The 22,779-nt window shown below is 51.6% G+C and overlaps 8 protein-coding genes across 8 annotated transcripts; 6 read left to right on the forward strand and 2 right to left on the reverse strand.

The window, feature by feature from the left end:
* Nucleotides 1–291: 291 nt before the first annotated feature.
* SDH4 (membrane anchor subunit of succinate dehydrogenase, Sdh4) lies at nucleotides 292–1,012 on the reverse strand (the record flags this gene model as incomplete). The annotated part of the gene is made up of 3 exons (XM_064873447.1): nucleotides 292–535; nucleotides 590–734; nucleotides 787–1,012. The coding sequence occupies 3 exons, from the start codon at nucleotides 1,010–1,012 to the stop codon at nucleotides 292–294; spliced, it is 615 nt and encodes a 204-aa protein (XP_064730551.1).
* Nucleotides 1,013–1,430: 418 nt separating this feature from the next.
* Nucleotides 1,431–3,623, forward strand: PMZ80_005027 (uncharacterized protein; the record flags this gene model as incomplete). Its single annotated transcript, XM_064873448.1, has 1 exon — nucleotides 1,431–3,623. The coding sequence occupies one exon, from the start codon at nucleotides 1,431–1,433 to the stop codon at nucleotides 3,621–3,623; it is 2,193 nt and encodes a 730-aa protein (XP_064730552.1).
* Nucleotides 3,624–8,244: 4,621 nt separating this feature from the next.
* PMZ80_005028 (uncharacterized protein) lies at nucleotides 8,245–8,472 on the forward strand (the record flags this gene model as incomplete). Its single annotated transcript, XM_064873449.1, has 1 exon — nucleotides 8,245–8,472. One exon carries the CDS (start codon nucleotides 8,245–8,247, stop codon nucleotides 8,470–8,472), a length of 228 nt encoding a protein of 75 aa, XP_064730553.1.
* A 519-nt stretch (nucleotides 8,473–8,991) lies between these two features.
* Nucleotides 8,992–10,620, forward strand: MAS1 (Mitochondrial-processing peptidase subunit beta; the record flags this gene model as incomplete). Its single annotated transcript, XM_064873450.1, has 5 exons — nucleotides 8,992–9,135; nucleotides 9,188–9,313; nucleotides 9,366–9,443; nucleotides 9,491–10,185; nucleotides 10,230–10,620. 5 exons carry the CDS (start codon nucleotides 8,992–8,994, stop codon nucleotides 10,618–10,620), a joined length of 1,434 nt encoding a protein of 477 aa, XP_064730554.1.
* Nucleotides 10,621–13,377: 2,757 nt separating this feature from the next.
* Nucleotides 13,378–14,340, forward strand: PMZ80_005030 (uncharacterized protein; the record flags this gene model as incomplete). The annotated part of the gene is made up of 4 exons (XM_064873451.1): nucleotides 13,378–13,435; nucleotides 13,500–13,548; nucleotides 13,598–14,055; nucleotides 14,102–14,340. The coding sequence occupies 4 exons, from the start codon at nucleotides 13,378–13,380 to the stop codon at nucleotides 14,338–14,340; spliced, it is 804 nt and encodes a 267-aa protein (XP_064730555.1).
* Nucleotides 14,341–15,205: 865 nt separating this feature from the next.
* Nucleotides 15,206–17,434, forward strand: PMZ80_005031 (uncharacterized protein; the record flags this gene model as incomplete). Its single annotated transcript, XM_064873452.1, has 2 exons — nucleotides 15,206–16,036; nucleotides 17,120–17,434. The coding sequence occupies 2 exons, from the start codon at nucleotides 15,206–15,208 to the stop codon at nucleotides 17,432–17,434; spliced, it is 1,146 nt and encodes a 381-aa protein (XP_064730556.1).
* Nucleotides 17,435–18,761: 1,327 nt separating this feature from the next.
* On the reverse strand, nucleotides 18,762–19,898 carry PMZ80_005032 (uncharacterized protein; the record flags this gene model as incomplete). Its single annotated transcript, XM_064873453.1, has 1 exon — nucleotides 18,762–19,898. One exon carries the CDS (start codon nucleotides 19,896–19,898, stop codon nucleotides 18,762–18,764), a length of 1,137 nt encoding a protein of 378 aa, XP_064730557.1.
* A 507-nt stretch (nucleotides 19,899–20,405) lies between these two features.
* KRE9 (Cell wall synthesis protein kre9 precursor) lies at nucleotides 20,406–21,278 on the forward strand (the record flags this gene model as incomplete). The annotated part of the gene is made up of 2 exons (XM_064873454.1): nucleotides 20,406–21,158; nucleotides 21,216–21,278. 2 exons carry the CDS (start codon nucleotides 20,406–20,408, stop codon nucleotides 21,276–21,278), a joined length of 816 nt encoding a protein of 271 aa, XP_064730558.1.
* Between the last annotated feature and the right edge of the window lie 1,501 nt (nucleotides 21,279–22,779).

Raw genomic sequence — 22,779 nt, forward strand, 5'->3', positions numbered from 1 at the left:
GAGCTTGATAGTAAAAGTTCTCTCCGTAGAAGAGAGGACTGACCAGTCGCCCTGCAGGCAAAGATAATATGAATAGTGTACTTCAGATGATGACGGCCAGGCCCCCAGTAATGGAATAGTGGTAATGGGTTATCAATCTCAACAACGCACGACCTTGTGTCGCGGAAACAGCCCGAATGGGTGGGTGCAGTGCCTGGAATGGAATAGGATACGGCACAAAGATGTCCTTTTAGTCGATTTTCCCTTGTTGCGTCAATGCTATTCGATATACAGCTTTCCCGTCCATCACATCTAGTTCGTCAAGTGCTTCAGCTTCCCATCGTGACCCAAGGCATTCGTGTCAAGCTTGTTGACGGTCGCATCGTTTGGTCCAGCCCTCCAAATCCTCTTGATCGCCTCCGTAATACCGACGTCGTTTGTCTCGAACTCGTAGAGACCAACGCCCACGAGGAGTGTTCCGAGGAGAAGAGCGTAATCGAGTGCTCTGCGGATGCCGGGCATGCGCCATTGGGGGATGTAGTCTGTTATTATGTTTCTGATGGCTGGTTAGCAGGTAAGGTAGAAGAGGGCGGTTGAAGAGTAAACGCACTGGAAGCCCATGTGTGAGTGAATGAGCATGCCGCCGACGAAGATAGCATCCAACGTTGGGTTTAGGGTGCCGGCTGCGAAGGGGGCGAGAGTGAGTGGGATGAGGGCGACGGAGAGGGCTCGTTCTGCGATCCAGTGGTAGGATCCTATGTTATATCAACGTCTGCTCCTTCAACACATATGTAACAGCTGTCGTACCATGAGTCGGATGTGGATCAGGCACAGGCGCAGGATCATTCACGCCGCCTTTTATGACCTGTGGCCCTGGTGGCAGGAGGTTCCGCTGTGCAGTGGTGGTAAATGGTGCTACCCGCGAGACGATCGGGGAGCTTTGTCGGATGTAGCTTTGCTGTGCGAAGACCCGCGACGTGGGCTGTCGGAATTGGCGTAGGCACTGCATGCCTAGTCTTGTTGTGGACGCCATGTTGACTGGAGCGGAGAGTATGGTCGTCAATGAGGTTCACGATATCGATGTCAACATCAAGACCGAGGTGCGGCTATGATCGCGACTCACGTGCAAGCACGAAATATGGAAGCTGTGATTGGCTGAGACCGGTATCTTCCGTCATGCGCTCGGAGCTCGTTCTTGCCCGCAAGATTCCCCACACTTTAAGCTGCGACCGAGTTCGAGGCTCGACTTTGCTTTCGGGGCGCTCAAGGTCTGGGGTTTCGAGAGATTGTACTATAGGGCGTGTTCAGCATTCGAAAAGCTAGTACGGTATGGACGACAGCACAGCAACTCGATAAGCTTGTCGCACAGTTCGGAGACAACTTTTGGCCATAGTCACAGAATATCTCGCTCCACCGATCAACGAGTAGTCCGAGTCCGAGTTCCAGTCAACATGTCAAAGCGCAGCTGGCACGAGGCCAACCTACCCTCACCTCACTCCTTGCCAGGCTTCGGGAACAATACCACTTCCAATTCGCCCGCGCATTCGCATCACTCCCACCAGTCCTCCCACCACTCAATACATGCCTCGTCCCCGAAGAAGGTACGCCCGTCGTTCGAGGAGATCAAGCCCCAACCACGACCAGCTCCAACGAGGCAATTAAGCACTGCGACTGCCAATAATGGCGACTCTAGACTGCCGGGTATATCTCGCAAGGTCAAGGCTTGCGCAGCATGTCGGAAGCAGAAGATCAAGTGTATCATGATTGGTGACCCGCCATGTCAGAGATGTAAAGAGCGCAATCTATCGTGTAAGCTGAACAAGAGTTTGCAGACTTTGATGTCTGAGGACTCGAAATGGAAAGCTTCCGTAACGAGGGATGTGACGGCAGTTTATGGCTCGCTTGAGCGCGTGCTGCAATTGCTGAACCTGCCAGAACTGCCAGCTCTACATCTCTCGACATCAGACCCGGCAATGTTCTTCGAGACCGAGGATCCGGCTGCAGATGATGATGATGATGAGCCAAGTGCGGATCACAGTCCCAAGGTCACGCCTATCACAGACAACTTGAGCCATGTGCCCATTGAGAGCTTGTATCAGATCACAGGCATGAAGAGCTTGAGGGCAGCGGAGGTTGTCAATGAAGATCAAGTCCGAATTTGCAAGCAGCTGAGGGACACCGACTTCATCTCGAGAGGAATAATCAAGCTCGAAGATGCTGAGTTTCTGGCCAACTTCTACCTCAAAAAGCTCGATCCATACATCTGGCATCTAGCGGGCGACTACACCGATCTCGAATCTTTCAGAAGCCGCTCACCCACCCTCACCGCCTGCATATTGACCGTAGCAGCTCTACACGACACCACCCGCGGCAGTCTCTATGCCATCTGCAGCAAAGAATACCGCCGCCTCGTCGCCAACGCAATGTTCGAACGAAAAATCGACATGGAATACCTCCGCGCCCTAGTCATAGGCTCCTACTGGCTCTCCGACATATCCTGGACCCTCTCCGGCTACGCCATCCGCCGCGCCTCAGAATTCCAATTCAAACAATGCTACCAAGTCATCGCCGAATCCCAAAAATCCCCCAACACAACCGACAAAACCAAACTCCAAGAAGCAATGGTCGGCATCCGCGTCCTCTACCTCCTCTACATCTGCGACCACCACCTCAGCGTCCTCTACGGCCGCTCCTCCATAATGCGCGACAACGAATCCTACATAACAGGCTGGGAAGCCTACCTCTCCTGCCAACTCGCCGTAAACGCCGACCGCCGCATAGCAGGCCAAATCTGCCTAATGTACCTCATGAACCAGATCCGCGAAACCCTCGGCCCCGAAGACAACGCGTCTGTCCTCCCCGCATCCGCAATCGACGATATCGTCCGCTTCGAGGCAAACCTCGACGACTGGATCGCGAGATTCAGCCGCCACAACCAACACGCCCTGATCGGCCAGTGGCCCAACAAAGGCGCAATAATGCACTACCACTGGGCTAAACTCTACCTCACATCGTACTCCCTCCGCGGCCTCCCCGAGACAAACGCCACGATTCCCGAACATTTCCTCGAGATCGCAAGTGCAGCCGTAACAGCCGCGACAAATATCATTACCCTCCTCCTCGAGGATAAAGACGCACACATGGCGATCGCGTATGTGCCCCACCACGTCCACGGGATGATTGCGTTTGCGACGATGTTTTTGCTCAAGGTTGCGACGAAACATGCGGAGCAGCTGTTTGTTGATAAGAGGCATTTGAGTATGCTTTTGGCGGCGCTGGCGAGGCAGTTTAAGGGGACGGTGGTGGGGAAGGATCATTTGATCCATCGGATGGCGGAGGGGGTGGAGAAGATGGCGGATATGCTTGATCCGATGGCGAGGAGGGCGCAGAAGGAGAATGTTTTGCAGGGGGATGAGAATGTGGGTGGGGTGAATGGGAGGGTGGGTGATGCGGGGAATGGGGATAGTGAGGCGGTTGTGGCAAGGCCGACGAATGTTAGTGCGAGTGCGGTGGGTGGGTTTGATGGGATGGACGGAAATGGCTTTGATTTCAATGATCCGAGTCTGGGGCTGGGGATGCCGTTTTTTGATTTTGAGGGGACGACGCTTGAGCCGGGGAGTGCGATGTGGGATTTTGGGAGTTAGTAATCGCAGAAAAAGTGTTCGAGGTATTTCGGCATCGCTGTTGTTGTTGGTCAAATGAGATGGATGAAGTTAATTTGCATGATTATGCTGGCAGTGGCAGTCAGGGTCAAATATCATGAATGTGTGTAATGGAGGCTTCCCGGCTATGCGCACTCCGGGCTGGTTTTGTAAATGTTGTGAGCGTTGATATCCCAATCCCTTCCACGGAATCGACGAATTTGCCACGGAGGACGATACCTGATGCTGATTTTGTTCACATGACTTGACTGATCAATCGAGATTGTGTCACAGACGAGACCTCACGATGTATTCGGTAGACACGCCGTACGCTTTGCCTGGACACGTGTCTGAGCTGGTGGTTGCGGCAGTATAAGTCGGCTCGAAAGGGACTCGGCTTGGACCTGAAGGGCGAGGGCGAGGGCGACGGCAAGTATTCGCGGCTTTAAATGAATGGATGGAGGCTATTGAGGTCAGAGGAAGTTGTGAGGGTTGGAAGAGTGTTTAGGTGGCGTCTGGTGAACTGTCAGGTTCTGCGAGATAGTGTGCATGGAATGGCAGGTTCTTGGGGAGTTGAGGAATGGGTTGAGTTGCTGGTGTGGGATGCAGAGGTGATGAGGTTAACTCGCTGTTTTCCCTTGTGATTGGTCCAGTTCTTGGATGAGTCGACTGGGAGTAATCGGTACCTGAGGTGGCGACTGAAAGGTTTGTCCGAATGCCGGTGGTTGGTATCGAGTCTTGATGTGTCTCTGAGCTGTAGGTGGCGCTATGCATGCAGTAAGGATTGGATCGCTGGTTGTTTGGTTATGGTCAGAGCGACTTGGGTGACTCGAGCTGATTGTTTGGCTGGTGAGCTTATGTTGCGAGGACCAGTGTGAGTCCTTCGAGACGGGGAAGTGAGTTGTTGCTGCGACGAGAATGCATGCTTGGTGGTCTTGACTTATGTGGTCGTTGGTGAGGCTGGATGTGTCGAGGCGCTTGTTTGTGGATGACCTGGGCCACTTGAGAGACTCATTGGCTCGTTTGGACTTGGGCGGTGAATTGTTGCTGTTATTAGGCAGAGGAGAGCGAACGAGCGACTTGCGACGGGCGTCCCTGACGAAGTTGATGTTGATGCTGGTTCGGTTTGTGCTTGACGAAACGTCGTGTTTGTGCGTCGATGCAGCTGTGGGATCGAGTCAGTGCGGTAGGTCGAGGATGTCTGAAGGGAATTATTGGGTATAAGAGCATCTCGCCTGGGCTGTGTTGATGAGACTTTTCGATATATCAAGCACGCTTGCCTGTCTGGACACAAACACTCGTACAAATACCGCCAACACTGAGTTCGGTCCCAGAACAACTATATACATACCGCAATCGGGTACACGCCATGTGTGAGATCACCAAACACAGCTGTCAATGCCAGCAAACAGATTGTGACAGAAAATACGAGTGCACGAATGAGATAGTACCCTGTTCTGACGACGAATCTGGATATGGGTGTTGCCACCAGTTCACAATTGATACCGACCACGAATTGACTGATGGTCTCTGTAAGCTGTGCCCATTCTGCAAGCACCAACTTGAATGCAAAGAATGCCAGGACGAGGACGATCTTATCAAGGTTACTAAGTGTGCAGAATTCGAGGAGGATTGCGAGGATTGGGCGTTAGAGCAGTTCCGTTGGTTGGAAGAGGGAGAATGGAAGGAGTATCAGCGACCGTCGGAGACTGAGAAGGATATGGAGCGGCTTTGCATTGATGATAGTTGTGATGAGGACTAAGGCTTCAAGAAAGCGTACTGGTGGACGTCTGGTTTCTGTGGAGCGATACCAGGTTCGAACAGGGCTCGTATGCGATAGCTTGCGATCACCGTTATTGGTGTGACGGTAGCAAGGACGGTGCTGCGGACTACAGCTGGAACGGTAGCTTTTAGTGGTGCTAGCAGCAATAGCATCTTGATCTTGAGCTTGATATGTCGTGACGCTGTGCTTTTCAAGTACATGACTGTGAAAAACTACACTATGAGCTGCTAGAATGTTTCAGATGCGATGAAAAGAGTTGAGCAAGTCCGGTGGCCACACCACGCCGAGGTGCTAGCGTGACCTTTTCTGTGGTGCTTATGAAGGTGCATACAGCTACGTACATCGATGCTCCTGATCCATACTCGAGCGGATCGTGATATTAATGTCTCTTGCGGATGCTTGTGGGCTACAGTGACCCGTGCCGATCAACACTTGTACCGCGTGCGTGCAGTCAGGATGCAGGCATGTTTCTTAGCCGAGCTGGCCGACTGCTGAGAGTCAATTCCTGCTTGAGCCGCGTGTCACTCGTTCGAATCCGAGGCTGGAAGCCACTGTCGCTGTGACGCGAATGGTGCGAACAGCTTGTCTGTCTCAAGGTGTGTCGGGAGTGGTTGGGTTCAGATGAGTCGGGCTGGTTGTTTGGCTGAGCTGATTGATTCTGCAAGACTCGAGTCTGCACACCTGACATCGAAGGATGAGTCGCTGTCTTGTGGGGCTGTGGTCGCAGTTTCGGGCTACTTGAGTTGGCGAGGACGATCATGGGAGGGGCCGGTTTGTATGAATCTGCTGGGCTGGTTTGAAGCTGTTGAGATGCTTACGCATGAAGCGATACAGACTCAGAAAGCGGATGAGTTGATGCCCACGCTTGAAGAAGGGAACACGTTATAAGAGTCCTGTTGCTTTTGCAACACCTTCTTTCCCACACATACCTAATTGTCCTCAGACGAAGACTCAATTTGCAACGAAACCTTGCACAGAAGGAATTCACTGAATACCACATCACACCACAACTTGGAAGGAACCATGTGTTGGGTCCAGGCGCACACCTGCCGCTGCAACCAGCGGCATTGCAACAATACCTACACCTACCAGATGCACTACAAGTGCGGACGGGGTATATCTTGCCTCAACCGTGTCGTCGCAGGAATGCCGGCGCCTCAAAAACTAGACCACTCGAAGAAAGATCCGTATTGCCGGTTTTGCCCAATCTGCAAGCACAAGAAGAATTGCGAGGCTTGCAACTATCACGATCCATGTGGGTCATGGAGGGTGGCGAAGTGTTCTGGGTTTAGCAAGGACTTGATGGAGGCGTATATCCAAAGTTTGGATGTTTATGATGGATATGCGAAGGGAGAGTGCTGGTTTCACAACGATAGGAAGTTTCATGCTGCTTGGGATCTAGGTGTTAAGAGGAAGCATGTCGTCGTTTGAGTCTGGCGTCTGAACAGCTGAATTTGGTTCGGACCGATGTGCTCAATGTTTGCGAGCGAAGATTAGAGAGAGCTTGCAATTTCCTTTGTAAAGACTGCTACAGCTGAGGGTGGCCATTATCATCGTTCGGACATAGCAATAGGGGTTGGCTCTCATGAGCGCTAGCAGCAATGGCATCATCATATTGAGCTTCATACGTCGTAAGAACACGCCGTGTCCGGTACATGCTCTCATGACCTTACTCGTATACAGCAACGTCAGCACTTTTGCAGGTAGTATTGCCACATGTATATGGCTGGCGGACGCTTTTAGGTCCAGCCCTGAGCATGGCCTCGATCTGTCTAGATTCTTGCATCGCCGTCCTGCTAGCGTGGATGGCCCGTGTGTTGCCAGACCGCGTACTAGAGATTGCGATGCAGTGTTGCTTTGGACAATCGGCTGCTGACTGACTGCTCTTGGGCGGTCCGAACGAATGAGTAACATCTGCGTGGCTTTAGCAGGTGACTGGCATTAGTGCAAACGGAGAATGAATCTTGCAGACGAACGCTTGGTAGTTGCGTTCATTGCTGGTTCGTCGACGCGTATTGTTCTTCTGGTTGCGTGTAGTGAGGTGAGACTCAATGTTCTAAACAGATTAGCAGTACAAAAGGTGATGCTTCTCCCGTTGTTCAAGCAACAGCGGCACGAAAATACCGAGTTACTGCAATTATATAGCGCGAACAACCCTTCGACAAACGTTCAATCATTTCAGAGGTCTACGTCTCAAGACCAGTACTTACCAAGGCTGGGAACCCTATCCAGATCACAGCAATGTGCGAGAACTATACACATGATTGTTACTGCCATCAGTGCAACCAGATTTTCTCTTGGAGTACATACTGGGTCTGCAATAGAAAAGCGCCCTGCAAGCAGCCTTTCAGTTTCAGCGTTCATCACCACCATAATGGATTTTGTGGCGAATACGTTCGAGCCGCGTTCGGACGCCGTGCATGCCCATTTTGCCAACATGAGAGCAGCTGCAAGGATTGTCCGCGCAATGGTGGGAATACCTGTGCCTTCTTCAGAAATCAGATGCGTGGCTTCAAGCTCTCTTGGGCCTGGCGCGAAGATGGGAACGAGTTAAAGCCTCAGGCCCCGCGGCTTTGCTACAACAGCACCGGTTTCGAAAGATGGGCAGTGCACCTGGAGTTTACTTACCTTGAACAGGCACCGGCCCTCGGTGATGCTGACAGACAACGCTGCTTGGAGATAGAGCAAACACAACCATCAAGTAGACAAACTCTTCGCGCTGGACCCGGGTCGTACGGGTGTGAAATACCTCGAGCCGTTGCGGGCGAACAGGTACGGGACTCTGACGACCAGGACGCGTATGATAGTGAGGGTGGCCACCCCAGCCTAGGGGTAGACGACATGGACGACACCACCACTTCCGACCCGCATTCAAGCGACGATGCGGGTTACTCCTCGGGCGAAGATGATAACTCGCAGGCGGTGGACAACTTCGAAAGAGGCTTGGTGGAGCAAGGACGCTTCCTGGGTGATAGTGATGATCTTGAATTTTGGCATGACGATGACTCAGCATATCATGGAGACATGATCTGGAGCTACGGGCGCAATACCTCAGATGCACACTATTAGAGCCCTTTCAGTCTTGTTGCTAGATCGAATCACTTGTTTCTGTGGAAGGACTGATGCCAGTGGTGTGAGACACTCAGTGTCAGAAGCCGAGAGTATGTTGAGCTTCATTATGCTTGAGACCGATCTCGTGTCTCTTGTGCAGCTATACTGCTCTGGATCACTTCATATGAAGCACATCGGGCGACAGAGAATTATTGCTTCGCGGAATGCGCCTAGGACATTTAGGATAGTACCATTGTTGAGGTGAACAGTAAAGCGAATGCTTGCCTCAGTAATGAGTTCTAGGATAAGTAAAGTAGCACACTTTAAGGGAGTGGAAGGGAAGTTGCGATGTAGTCGATCGACCAATGGGAAAAGTTGCAAAGAAAAGCTGGGTCGTTGATACCTTAAGGCATCAAGCTAGCGCAGCCTTTCTCAAGCTCCCGAGCAAGTCAGTTCAGATATTGCATCGAATCGCTTAAGCTCGAAACAGTCGCCGGTCATCTTCACCACACTCCTTCCCTCTACACACTTCCCACGATGGCGTCGCAGAGACTGGCGTATAGCTTACGAAACGCTACAAGAGTGAACAAAGCTCTGAACGCTGTCGCGCCATTCCGAAGATATGCCAACCCCGTAACTCCAGCTCGGACAGAATCGACCACCTTGTCTAATGGTCTGACTGTACGCTGCAGCACTTCGCCATCCTAGTCCCAGGAAGCTGACATTTTGGCAGATCGCGACCGAGCACTCGCCATGGGCTCAGACGTCGACCGTCGGTATCTGGATCGATGCAGGTTCAAGGGCGGAAACAGAGAAGACAAATGGAACAGCTCATTTCCTTGAGCATCTTGCTTTCAAGGTGTGTTCAGAGTGCGGAACTAGTAGGCCAGCAGTTGACGTGTTGATTACAGGGTACCGGACGTCGGACACAACATCAGCTCGAGTTGGAAATTGAGAACATGGGAGGTCACTTGAACGCATACACATCGGTGGGTTCAAGTATTGAGTGATCAGGGAGCGCGCTGACAGTCTGCAGCGAGAAAACACAGTCTACTATGCGAAATCCTTCAACTCGGACGTACCAAAGACAGTCGACATTTTGGCAGATATCCTACAGAACTCGAAACTTGACCACTCCGCAATCGAGCGGGAAAGAGATGTGATCTTGAGAGAATCAGAAGAAGTCGACAAGCAGCTCGAGGAAGTCGTTTTCGACCACTTGCATTCCACAGCATACATGCACCAGCCTTTGGGAAGAACAATTCTGGGTCCACGAGAAAACATCCAGACTATTACCCGCGACGACTTGGTCAACTACATCAACACGAACTACACTGCTGATCGTATGGTCTTGGTCGGTTCCGGTGGTGTGCCGCACGAAGAGCTCGTCAAGCTTGCCGAACAGCACCTTTCTGGTCTGAAGGCTGCTCCACCAACACAGTATCAAGCCCTCCTCGCCGCAGAGCAGAAGAGGAAGCCAGAGTTTGTCGGTTCCGAGATCAGACAGCGAGACGATACCATTCCGACTGCTCACATCGCCATTGCCGTCGAGGGTGTCGCATGGAAGGATGACGACTACTTCACTGCTCTTGTCACCCAAGCAATTGTCGGCAACTGGGATCGAGCTATGGGCAACTCTCCTTACCTTGGCAGCAGACTCAGCACTTTCGTCAATGCTAACGGTCTCGCCAACAGCTTCATGTCCTTCTCCACCTCCTACAGCGATACTGGGTAAGTTGAATCAAGACTGTGTGAAGATTTGCTAACATTGTTAGTCTCTGGGGTATCTACCTAGTCACCGACAACAAAACACAGATCGATGATCTCGTCCACTTCACCCTCCGAGAATGGTCAAGACTATCTTTCGCTGTTACCCAGAACGAGGTCGAACGTGCCAAGGCTCAACTCAAGGCTTCCATCTTGCTGTCCCTGGACGGAACCACTGCTACTGCTGAAGACATCGGAAGGCAAATCGTGACTACTGGTCGCCGAATGGAAGCATCCGAGGTCGAGAGAGTTATTGGTGCCATCACTGAGAAGGATGTCATGAACTTTGCTCAGAGGAAGCTGTGGGACAAGGATGTTGCCATTTCTGCTGTTGGTTCTATTGAGGGTCTGCTCGACTACAACAGAATAAGGAACGACATGAGCAGAAACACGGCATAATGGGGGACGTGTGAGGGATAGAGGGTGTTCTGGAGCGACTACAGCTCGTGTGTATATTCAGCCTGTCACAAAAGAATTTTCCGCAAACCAGGATCCTTCGTGCTGTTGTTGTTAGGCGAGGTCGCGTGGACCACCTTTAGCTTGATGTTGCTGAGGTGTGTCTCCCGAGAAGACTTGTGTTGTCCATGCTGTTGGAATCGTTCGTCGTTATCGCCCAATAGAATTGTGTCGAAGAAAAATTCGTCACCGTGTAATCGGATCAGCCCAGTTGCCGGATTCTCGGTTCAGCTTTGAAGCGTGACAAGTAATGCACAGTGCTCCATTCCAAGGATCTCAATGTGTATCAATTGTGAGTCGGCGGTCACCATGCTGGATATTTCAGGACTTCTTCATGCACTAAAGAACACGAGCAAAATGTATTGGGCAGCATATGCTACTCCTCACACTCGACGGTCTAGCTGAGCATGACAGAGGGGATTGCTTTTTAGACGTGAAGTGTTGAAAGCCAATTCGATTGAGTGAAACTTGCTTGGGCATCATGATATCCAACCGTGACCCGTCCCCAGCCGTTGCACATCACCTCCCTCCACGGCAGATAACGACATCGAAAATTCAAGTCAGGACGTCGATCCTCGAGCCTCTGCGAGTATAGCACTTGCCGGTAAGTATTCGAGAGCTACCTTGTAGCCAAGCGCATCTGAATCAACGACGAACTTTCGACTATTACAATCGTCATCATGGCCAGACATTTGCATGTGCGGCAGCGAGCGGCATGCTACTTCTACTGAAGAAACAAGGCAGCTGATAAGTACCTGCACAATCAAGAAGTTCCTTACAGGTTCATCCCAGCACGACGGAACGCTTTGCACATCGGCACGAAGCATGAGCACTAGCCTGTAGCTAAGCACTAATGGGAACCGCCAGCATTCTGAAAGGAGACGCCAGGCACGGGCAGGAGGCATATGGAGTTTTGCTGCATGAGCTCGAAGTCACAGGATCGAAAGCATCGTGTCAGACCTCCGACCGTTTGACGACAGGCAATTGAATGTGGATAAACTTCGACATTTCCGCAGGATCAGCAGTGAATCAAAGCGAGCGTGATGCCCAATGGATATTATCCGCTCTACAACCGGCCGAGCCTCACCGAGGTTCAGTCTAGCAGCGCACGAGTCCCTGTGAAAGACGAGCCCGCTTGGGCACAGACAGAACCAGGTCACCACAAGTCAAACTCCCTTTTGCATCGCAAAAGAAAGCGCACTTCATCAGCTGCCGACTTTACCTTCTACAGTATAGTAGCTTGGCAGCAACTGCCGTTGAGCTCGACGAGTCTTCGGTAGCGAGAGCGGACGCAGGACTAAATCTCCTAAATTGCTCCGCGGCCGAACACGCCAACCTGAAACAGTATAGTCCCAGAGTACTTTCTCGATGAAGCCACCAATCGCAAGCGGGGCACAAATTGACAGAAAGAACAACTTGACGTAACTAATCGCCGACTGACACCATCCACCACTCACATCATGCGATTTTGCTCCTCAAAGCGCAACAGAGTTCGCGTACTCAGTCTTGCGTCGACATTACCTCCCCTGTCTTGCAGCCTCACTGTGTGAAAAGATTCAACTCCCACAGTTGGCGGGAAGTCAAGCACGCAAGACCAGGTTAAATCTTCTGGGGGCAATGGGTAAAATTCCCCTTTCGACACAAGAAGCACGAACCTGCATAAGTCATATGCAGCTACTTCTTAGCCATCCTCTCAGAGGACTCCGGGCGTCGATTTTTCATGGAACTTGAAGTTCTCGTAAACTTCAGCGCTCTCCTTCCGCATTTTCAGAGCTCTACAAGGGAGGTCGCCATGCACATCCCTCTCGAAAGGCAGGCCCAAGAGGGAAGATCAGCAGATTAACAGAGGGGTTGGGTTCCGAGACGGAGGGGTTCTAGCTTCTGGCAGCAACGGCGTTCTTCCACCAAGCTTCCTTCCCCTTGCTTAGTGCCATTACTCTTTGCGCCTCATTTCGACCTGATGATCTCGTCTGGCCCTTGCACGAAAAAGCTGTCACCTTCGATGGCAGGCATTTTGGCGCGATATCATGGACTGCTACCACATGAAACAGCAGCACGAATAGTCCCATGTAGAGTTCAAGTTCGTCTCAGTCGCACTCCCCGCATGTGCATCTGTCTTCCTCTCATTCTCGCACAATCACAAAGCATATTCATGCCCGCCGTTTGATCGCATGCCATTTCCGAAGGCTTTTCTGTTTCAATCTCAGTAGTGGTCAGCCAACCTTCAGCAACACACAGACCTCGAGCTCTGACACATATACGTCAAATATCCCATTACTGCCTACCATCACGACACTTGCGACGCCCAAGACTGTACCTTCCTCGAATATCTCACTCTTCTGGGAGCTGGTACCTGCCAGAATAACCAGCGCTACAGGAACCTGACTGTGCGGCATATCAAAGCGATATACGAACACTCCGGGCTATATTCTTACAACTTTGCGCATATACAACCACACGATCGCGCAGCTTTGTGCAGCGCGGATCGCGGTCTCGACCTTACCCTCAACCCGAATCAGGTGCGAACTACCCACCACTCGTCGGAAGCGAAGCGACTCCTCCGAGGGCCACGTCGTCTCTTATCGCACCCAACAGCGCCGGTATCCTGCCCTGACTGGACTAGTCCAAGCACTATAAACAAGACCTTTGCGAGAACCGTCGGTTGAAGCGTTCGAAAGGTGCCTAGCAAACGGCGCAGATATGGCAGAGAAGATCGCGGACAAGGTTTCCATTACGATATGTGGTGATGGCGGTTGTGGTACGGGATCTCAGACATGCATATGCAATGCTGCACGGAAGAGCAGATGCTAATACTCACACAGGAAAGTCCTCAATAACATTACGGCTTGTCAGATCACAATGGACATCTGAGTATGTTGACATCACCGTCAATGGAAGCGCGCGACTGACATTCTGAAAGCTATGACCCAACGATCGAAGACTCTTATTCAGTCACTCGAGCAGTCGACGGACTATCATACCACCTCTCACTCACAGATACAGCTGGCCAAGAAGAATATCGAGGTCTATGGGCGGCCTCGAATTTACAATCAGATGCATTCCTACTTGTTTACGACATCACAAACTCTAATTCCATTGAAGGATTACAATGGTTCCTCGACATGATCAGCATAGAGGCTGAGAACAGAGTCGAAGAGAACAACAGATTACTCCGAGAGAAAGGTACAAGAGTGAGAGGCAAGCGAGAAGAGGGCTGGAGAATACCGCCCGTCATGATCGTTGCTGGCAACAAATGTGATCTGAAAGATGCAAGAGTCGTCAGTAGCAAGACTGGCTGGGAATGGGCTCGGTCGCGCGGCTGTGGCTTCATGGAGACGTCGGCGAGGGAGATGGTTAATATCGAGGAGACATTTGCTTGTATGTGACAGTCCCACGATTGCATAACGCTGCTGACAAAATTCAGGGATTGTACGCAGAGTCGTTGACAACCGTAAGTCGGAGCTGGGGATCTCAACAGCACGGTCAAAAGGTCACACACCACAGACGAGCTCTGCTGGTGGCCTTGGCGCATACGGCATTCCTTCTCAAATCACACCACAGTCGCATGACGCTTCATCCTCGGCGGCGCGGCTGAACAACGAGAAGAGCGAATTTGAGGGGAGAACACCTTGGTGGAGGAAGCTGTTCAGTTGCTTCAGTTGAACACAACGATCATTATTGTCCGTTGTCAGGATATCTGGACCATCATCTCATACCACACCACATGGCTACCACGCCGCCCATCTCCTATTGAGTGACTCTATACCACAGGCCTATCGAGTACGCCGCTGTGTGGGTTCTTGATGCTCTGCCAACGCTCACCAGTCTCAATCATGGCAAAGTCACCACATGGCATATAACGGCCAGCTACGGACCGTAAAGGCACCGCTCCAGTCACGATGCGTTATCGTCGAAGCCATGGCCGTTCACTCAACGATTGAGCGATCATTAGAAGTGGCGATTCTGACCTTCTGCTTCAAGACAGGAGAAGACGCCCTATTCCTCTGACCCAGTCAGACCAACATTACTGTCAGCCACCGACATTTCATTATTGTATCGCCCACAGTAACGGGCTTGAATTATGCTCATTATTTGGCACAGCAGTCTCAGCTGGATATTTTGTATAGTAATGTATATAACATGATATAGCAGGATGTCCGCGAGGACGAAGGAGGGTAGTATATATAGCTTATGGCCATCATCTCTTCAGTATTTGGCAAATTACAATGTTGCTTTCTCTGCTTCCAGGCACTCATCCTCATGCATCTCGACGCCAGATACGGTGGCCACGACTATATCCAATGTCTTGGTAAGGATACGAAAGTGAAACGCTTTGAGCCCACTTCGCTCGCCGGTGTCACCCTAAGCCTCTTCTATTCCTTCAACATGATGACAAATTGTATAACCGGACTTCAAGGAGTTCTCCTACTAATTTCTACGTATTGTCCTCATGAAACCTGAGACAATCTCTACACGCATCTAACCCGGCTCAAATCAAACTCTACTCTTGTCTCCGTCAATCGCAAACATGTCACCAAACTCCCTTCTTCACGCCCAGATCATCGGCGAAGGAACCCCCGTGCTCTTCGTCCACGGCTGGCTGCTAAACGGCGCAACCGAAGCCCTCGACTTCGAACCAATTTTCACGACCCTTACTGGCTTCAATTTCAAACGCATCTACGTTGATCTCCCCGGCATGGGTCAAAGTCCACTTGGTGATGTGACCGACCTAGATTCTATGTATGAACGGCTTCGTGACTTCGTGCAGACGGTCATAGGCAACGCGAGGTTTTTGCTTGTTGGGAGCTCGTGTGGGGCGTATCTGTGTCGCGCTTTGGTCCATGATTTCTCGGGTCAGATTGACGGGGTGTTGCTGAGGGTGCCGATGGTTAAGCCGGATAATGCTGAGCGCGATGTTGATGAGTTTCGAGTTCTTGTGGGTGATGGTGCGTATATGGGCAGTCTCAGTCCGGTGGATGCCAGCTGGGTGAAGGATATCCTTATCCAAACACCTGCATACACCGATTTGATGCGACGACGAATGGATATGGCTCGGGCTGCGGTGGCTATGTGTGAAGGTGAGATGCTTGCGCAGATTCGAAATGATACGTCACGATACTGTCTGTCGAGACCTCTGGATGATGAGCGGGGGTTTCCGGCTCCGACGCTGATTTTGTGCGGGAGACATGATGGTGTTGTTGGGTGGCGTGATGCGCTGGGGCTTGTGGAGAAGTACTTGCGTGCGTCGTTTGTGGTGCTTGATCGGGGTGTGCATGCTATGCCTGTTGATGAGGGTGATGTTTTTGAGGCTCTTGTTCGTGATTGGTTGGCTAGGGTACAAGAGTGGCAGGCTGCACGGGTACGTGCAGGGTACGTGCAGGGTACGTGCAGGGTACGTGCATCTACAACAGCAATCGACCGGATGAAGCATGATTTCATGAAGCGGTGTCTAGCACACCTGCATGCACGGGCTGCAAGAGCGCCGAGTTGGCTACATCCAAATGGTTTCCTTCACTGGGACGGTTTGAAACAACGTCCATCGAGCCACGCAACTGAGCGACAATCTATGCATAGACGCAGGTCAAGAGCCTGGAACCTTGTTGGCACCAGTCAGATGCTCGAACGAGACCACTTTGAGTGTTTGCTATAGGCTTCCTGCGTCTTGATACGGACACCCGGCTTTTCTTGGCGAAGAGATCCGTACGTCTGCATCCGAGCATGCTGCTGGAGGAGGTCATTGCAAAGCAAACGACAGATCATATTTGCCAACAGAGGAAGCACGCGACCGAATCGCTGCACTGTACCTTGTGAAGTGTATGTTACAATCATCAGTTCCCCGAGGCCAGGTTTGTGTGTGTCTGGATGGCAAGCAAAGTCGACGAATCTGGCCATGGCATCTGCTTGAAGAAGAGAAGAGGTATAGATAGGTTTCTGCCACGCAGCGGTCTCCTCTTCCTCTTCCTCACACACAGAGTCATCGTTTCAAGGTACGCTCCTTTCGCATTCATCCCCCTACCTCGCAGTCTTCACACCTAAGCATTCGGCCCTGCGCTCCTAGTTCATCGTGCTCAAGTCCTCCCACTGCCATCCTATTCACTGTTCAGGGAGTTTATTCGTTGCCAGACTTCACTGGTCATACAGGCGACTTCCACTCTGTTACACGTACTCACTAACAAGCCAGGGTCGAGTCGAGCCATAACACATGGCATCCTCCTCGCTGCCACAAGCCACTATGCAGCTACCACAGCATCGCCATACAACCGGCTTTCACATCATGAAGCGGTGCGAGATCCCTCCCTGCCTGTGTGGCTTGTGGCAGCGATGATACAGCCGAAAAGATAATGCGATTGTTTATCAACGACTCTGTACTGTCATATATAAATATATATGTGAGGCAAACTTTTTCGGCGCAGTGAGACAGCTACTGACCATCTCACGTCAGACAGGAAGCAGCATGCTACACGGTCGAGGTGCCCAGCCTCTAGACAATGTCTTGGAGATCAGCGCGACGGACCCGAAAGCTCTTTCGTCACAAAGACATTACTACGACAAAAAGCATCTGTTTTGCGACTCCGAGAAATGGGATCGAATAGGAGACTCGACAAAGAACCTCAGAACCAGAATTGAGAAAGCCAAGCTGAGTCATAAAAGACTCGGCCCGTTCTCCTTCGCCAACAACAGAAAAGAACGCGTTCAAGCTCAGGCTACTGTTCTCTCTCGTCACCACCTTGGCTCACCTGACTTACCGATGAGCTAAAATAAGGAAGACGAATGAGCAAGTGCAGAGCATGACAACGGCGGAGAGCAGAGAAGGAAGGGGAACACCAGGCTGATGCCAGAGGCGGCACCAAGAACTCCGAGTTGGACAGGACGCCAGAAAGGCTTGTGGAGTTTCCGATGCCGACACCTCTTAACATGGTCGCAAGAAGAAGAGGAGGCCTTGCAATCCGGACCATCCAAATGCGCCAGTGAATCCCTCTGTCACAGCCACGCCATATCCACAGACTCCCCTGCCTCTCCACGGGCTTCCACTTTTACAGGACTTCCACACCTCACAGCTCCACGACTACCATCCAGAACCAGAACCCTCCAAGTTTAGTAGCTCTATCTGGATAGGCTTCTATCATTTCTAGAGCATTGAGCTAACGATACACGGGTGTGAATAGTACGACCCCAAGTTCATCCAGCCCTGCAGCAGCTCAGACCATACCATCAAACCCTACTGTGACGAACACAACACCCCAACCTACTCGCTCACCTAATCACGGTCTCCCCATAGAAGTAATCTGCATGATCCTACAGAACCTACTGAACGACGAGACGCCGGACACCTTCTTTGTTCTGGCTCAGCACAAACGCGCGAATGCTAGCTATTGCAGTGGTGTTTGCGTCCCAGGTATGAGATCAGAGATTTAAGAGGAGGTGGTAAGCCAGAGCGGCGAGCAGGCCACATGTTCTCATTTCAAAAGATCGTCGGTCTCATTTGACGGAGGCAGGCCCGAGGCCGGACGACGACAGAGGTGGCAAACCAACATACCGTTGTCGTTGTCGTGTGTTCGGAATCGTGGAACGAACCCAGATATGTTCAAAGCAATATGGCCGGTGCTGCAAAGCAGCGATCGTGTTGCTCTATCATCGACGTGAAGGGGGGGACAGTCAGCAGAGCTCGTGGAGGTTCAGCAGTAGCCACTGCAGGGCTCAACAAAATGGCCATGGGAGAAATGTTTCGACCGCATCGACTTCGGGGACGTACCCAGGTCCCTCAAACCGCTGGAGGACAAAAGACCTCATGCCACGGCAGGAACAAATCCCAGTCATCCACCACCAGACAACAACCTGAAGAGAGTCCTGCGCGTGGCGGTCACAGCAGAGCAGCAGTCAATGCCTCAGCGTTTGCACACGTGGATAAGGTGGGCTCATTGGGGAAGGTCTCACGAGATCTATCACTAACCAAGGAGCCACGGGTCGATAAGCCAGTCTGGTTGCTCCGCGAAACATAGCCACGAAGAGGTGAGGTAGCAAAACCTCGTACTGGCAGAAACACAACACAACACAACAATCAAAGCTCTTTTTAGGATAAAATACTACAAACATCCCCCAATCCACTCCTCCCATTTCCTTACCCCCTTCCCATCCTCATCACCCCTCACAGCACCCCCGACTACATCAACCGCCACCCCAAATTCCTCCTCCAGCATCTTGAAACTAAACTTCCCCTCCCCTCCACCACCAAGTACAGTCTCATCTTCATTCTCATCCTGATCCTCGCGTGCATCAACAGCGCTGACACCCCTCTTCTTTGTCGTCCGTACTCTCTCCAACTCACTCTGCACACGCTCCTTAATCGCAGCGGGCGGCAACGAAGTGAACAAATCCTGCTTGTTACACGCGATTAACACCTTGACATCCCCACCCTTAGCCTTCTTGACAACCTTTGGACGACGCTGCAGAGCAAGCAGAACGTCGTGCAGATATGAGACTGTATCCTTCGCTGTGTCTCCCCCGTCACTACCCTCGATTGCGGATGAGTCGAGCATGAAGAGGACACCGCGCAGGCTGATGGTGGCTTTGTTGATCCATGAGAGGGCCTGTTCGCCTCGTAGTTTTCCGTGGCCGGGTGTATCGATGATTTTGTAGGGTGTGCTGTGTTTCTGTGATGCGGCGACTTCGTAGTCGTTTTCGCTGCGGTATTTATTGCTTCCGAGGGGTGTGCCTGGTGGTAGTTTGGTGGATATTGTTGTTGCGGTTTGGCTGAGGCGGGTTGGGGAGACGGAGATGTGGTCGTTGCTGTTGCTGTTGGTGGTTCCGTTTGTTGTGGCTTCGGATTTCTCGTTATCGACTTCATCTTCGGGTGATGAGGTTGAGGCCGTCAGTCGGCGTTGTAGGAGGGTGATGAGACTTGTCTTGCCGCTTCCGCTTGGGCCTAATAGGAGGAAAGTGGGTGTTCCATCTTTGCCAGCACCGGAACTGCTGCTTCTTGCGGATTGAGTGTAGAAGTATAGATGTAGTAGGACTGGTAAGGAGAGGGTGACGATGAATGCGAGGGCTATTGTGGATAGGTCACCGGAGAAGAGCTTGGTGAGGAGTGAGTCTGGGGCTGACCAGCCTGTGCGCATTGGGGCGTCTGTGGGTGATTGGGGTCGTTGGTGGGCTGGGACTACTGACGAGGCTTGTTGGAGGATTGAGGAGAGGATTGTTGTTGTTGTGAGCTGGTCCGCCATTCCGGTAGTTAGCCACTCCAGCAATGTCTACACAGCGACCAGAAGGTTTGTCTATTTCAGCTGCGATCGTTTTAATGGTTCAGATGTGATTTACATAGCGGCGCGGCTGCCATGTGGACTGACACTTTCTTTCAAGATTCAGGTGCGATGACGATGTTGGTGTGGGGCTCTGTAAGTGCCTTGTGGCCTGAACAGTCCGCACCTGCACCACGGCAGGGGCTTGATGATCGCCGCTAGCTAAGGAGCCGGCGCTACTGCAGGAACAAGTCGAGCCTGCCTCGAAACCGTGCTGTTTGCTTCTGGATTCAGTTCAACAATTGATAGATAGATATCTGCAGCGCTTGCACACTTACACCGAGAAACGAACATTACGACTTTTCCGTCACAATCCACGAAAGCACGACCACACACAAGCGAGAAGAACAGAACTCAGTCCCAGCAGCTGCCTCGAGCTGACCGCTGCTCAACTATCTCTCACCCACCACTACCACAACAATACTCCCGATCATGTTCGTCCGGCAGCACATCCTGTTCAGCAGCCTGCTAGCCTCCACCCTCCTCACTCAAGCTACTCTCGCAGATATTGCCTTCTCCTCACCCAAAGCTGGCGCAACAATAAAAGGCAGCACAATAGACGTCACCTTCGCCGACGGCCCCGGCGACCCCTCCATAAACGACTTCACATCCTACACCCTACAGCTCTGTGCCGGCGGCAACGATGCCGACTCCTACACGCCAATCCTCACATTCACCGACAAAGGCGACCTTTCCTCACCGGATTACCCCGCCGAAATCACGTCCCTCACAATAGGCGGAAATACGAAAAATGCATACTTCCTACGTACCATCGGTGTAGCTCCAGGTGGTACCGTTATAAATTACTCTTCTCGTTTTACACTGTCCGACATGACCGGCACATTCAGTCCTGCAGTCGAAGCTGGCCTGGCAGATGTCAGTGGCACGGATGGGCCAGAAACAGACAACCAGATCGCAAACCCACAGAACGCTGCCGTAGCACCAGGGGCGTCGGCAGCTGCTGGAGGCCCTGAGTACCAGGTTCCGTACAGCATGCAGACGGGTGTGATAAGATACGCACCCATGGCTGTGCGAGCTCCGAGCAAGATTACCGCTAAGGGCGATGCGAGACAGTACCCAACTAGTGATTATAACATATGGCTACGGACCGGCATGCCCGCGCCAATCCCAACACAGACCATTACTGATCTGTTTACTTATAGCGTGCAGAGCATGGAGCCTACGGTAGGACACCTTAGATGATAAATATGGGCAAGAGCAATTGCTAATCTCCTGTCTTAGATCGCCCCTGCACCTCAACCGTCAGACGACATGCAGAAGTTCCTGAACAGATGGAAAGATTAGAAGCCTAGCAAAGACATAAACACACATCAACAAGAAGAAAACATTGATACAAGAGCCGCAAATGTAAGCAGTCTTCTTCTCCCCCAGCCACCAAAACCCATTCAGTCCGAATACCCACTAACATCATCCATCCACAGCATACCACCCACCACCTCAAACCCCAAATCGACTTCAAAACCTTCTTCTCCGAATACATCGCCCTCTTCGACCCCCGCAAACTCGCTCACTGCCTCCTCCGAACCCCCGAGGGCCGCCTCTTCACCTTCCTATCGTGCGTCGCCCTCGCAAGCACAGCATGCATCTATACCATCGGTGCACCGCACGCCACGGGTGCGGCGTGGCTGTGCTGTGCGGCGTGGTTGGTGTTGTTACTTGTTTACATCGTTGAGAGGAGCGGACGGAATACGGAGAGTATGTGTAGGGAGTATGTGGGGGTTGTGAGCGATGGGTGTATCAGAAGTTTGTATGATTTGAGGAAGGTGCTTTGTTGGTTGGCGTTGGATGATGGGGGTGGGGAGAGGGTTGTTCCGGGTGAGTGTCCGGGGAGGGGTGATTAGTCATCTAGTCTGTCGATGGGAGTCGGGGAGGAGACGGGATGAATGAGTGGGCTATTGGTATGTAGTGGTATGCTATTGGTAGGAAAAAGCTTTCCACGAACGGAGTACTCCTCGTCAAACAACGAATCCAATGTTTTCGCGGCTTAGTGGCGTTGTCAACCTCGGTGTTCAGCCTCTGGCCATCGTGCCTTCCAGGTTTTCTGTGACACTGTATTGGTGAGGACTGACGTGTGGAGGCTCTGATATATATGACGGAGTTCCCCTGACAGACAAGCTAGCTACATTGACTGCTTCACGAAAGAACGAAGACACGTACACGGACAGATACCGAATATAGCCGGACAAAGATGAGTGTGTACGTGCCTGCCTAGATAAAATGATCGAGGAAACGCCGTTGCTATGTATGCACGATCTTGAGTTGAATTTGGGAAGAGCAACCTAGATCACAGTACCACGACTCTTGGCTATTCAACTGTAATGTGTATGCAGTACACGACGGAGCTCTGCACACGGCGTATCTGGACTACGATACGATGTCAAGAAGAATTGTTCGCTATGGCGAACGATACTTCTGTAAGAGGAGGCAGGTACGCATCATCTTGAAGCGGCCAAACTTGCAGGTGGACATTATAAATAGGCAATATGCCTAAGTAACTAAGTCGCTTGCTATCTATAAGAAAATGTCGAGCTGAAGGAGACGCCACGTTGATTTGAGACTGACAAATGGTAGAAAATTACTAATCTAAGATCTTGCCATAGCATAGCATAGCATAGTAGATGTCGTTACAGGTATTTCGTCAAGAACCAGTATAGAATGGTTTACACTGTCCACGGCAATTGTGAGTGGCTGGGGTTATGGTCTTCACGTTGTGTCGCGTTGTAGCTTATGTGACTGAGCCGAAGGGAGGAGAGCGCGATCAGTGCGCACATCAGTCGTGTATTGC

Source organism: Knufia obscura (assembly GCF_036327395.1).
Source record: "Knufia obscura strain CCFEE 5817 isolate CBS 148926 chromosome Unknown scaffold_5, whole genome shotgun sequence".
In the NCBI taxonomy this organism is placed as follows: Eukaryota; Fungi; Ascomycota; class Eurotiomycetes; order Chaetothyriales; family Trichomeriaceae; genus Knufia; species Knufia obscura.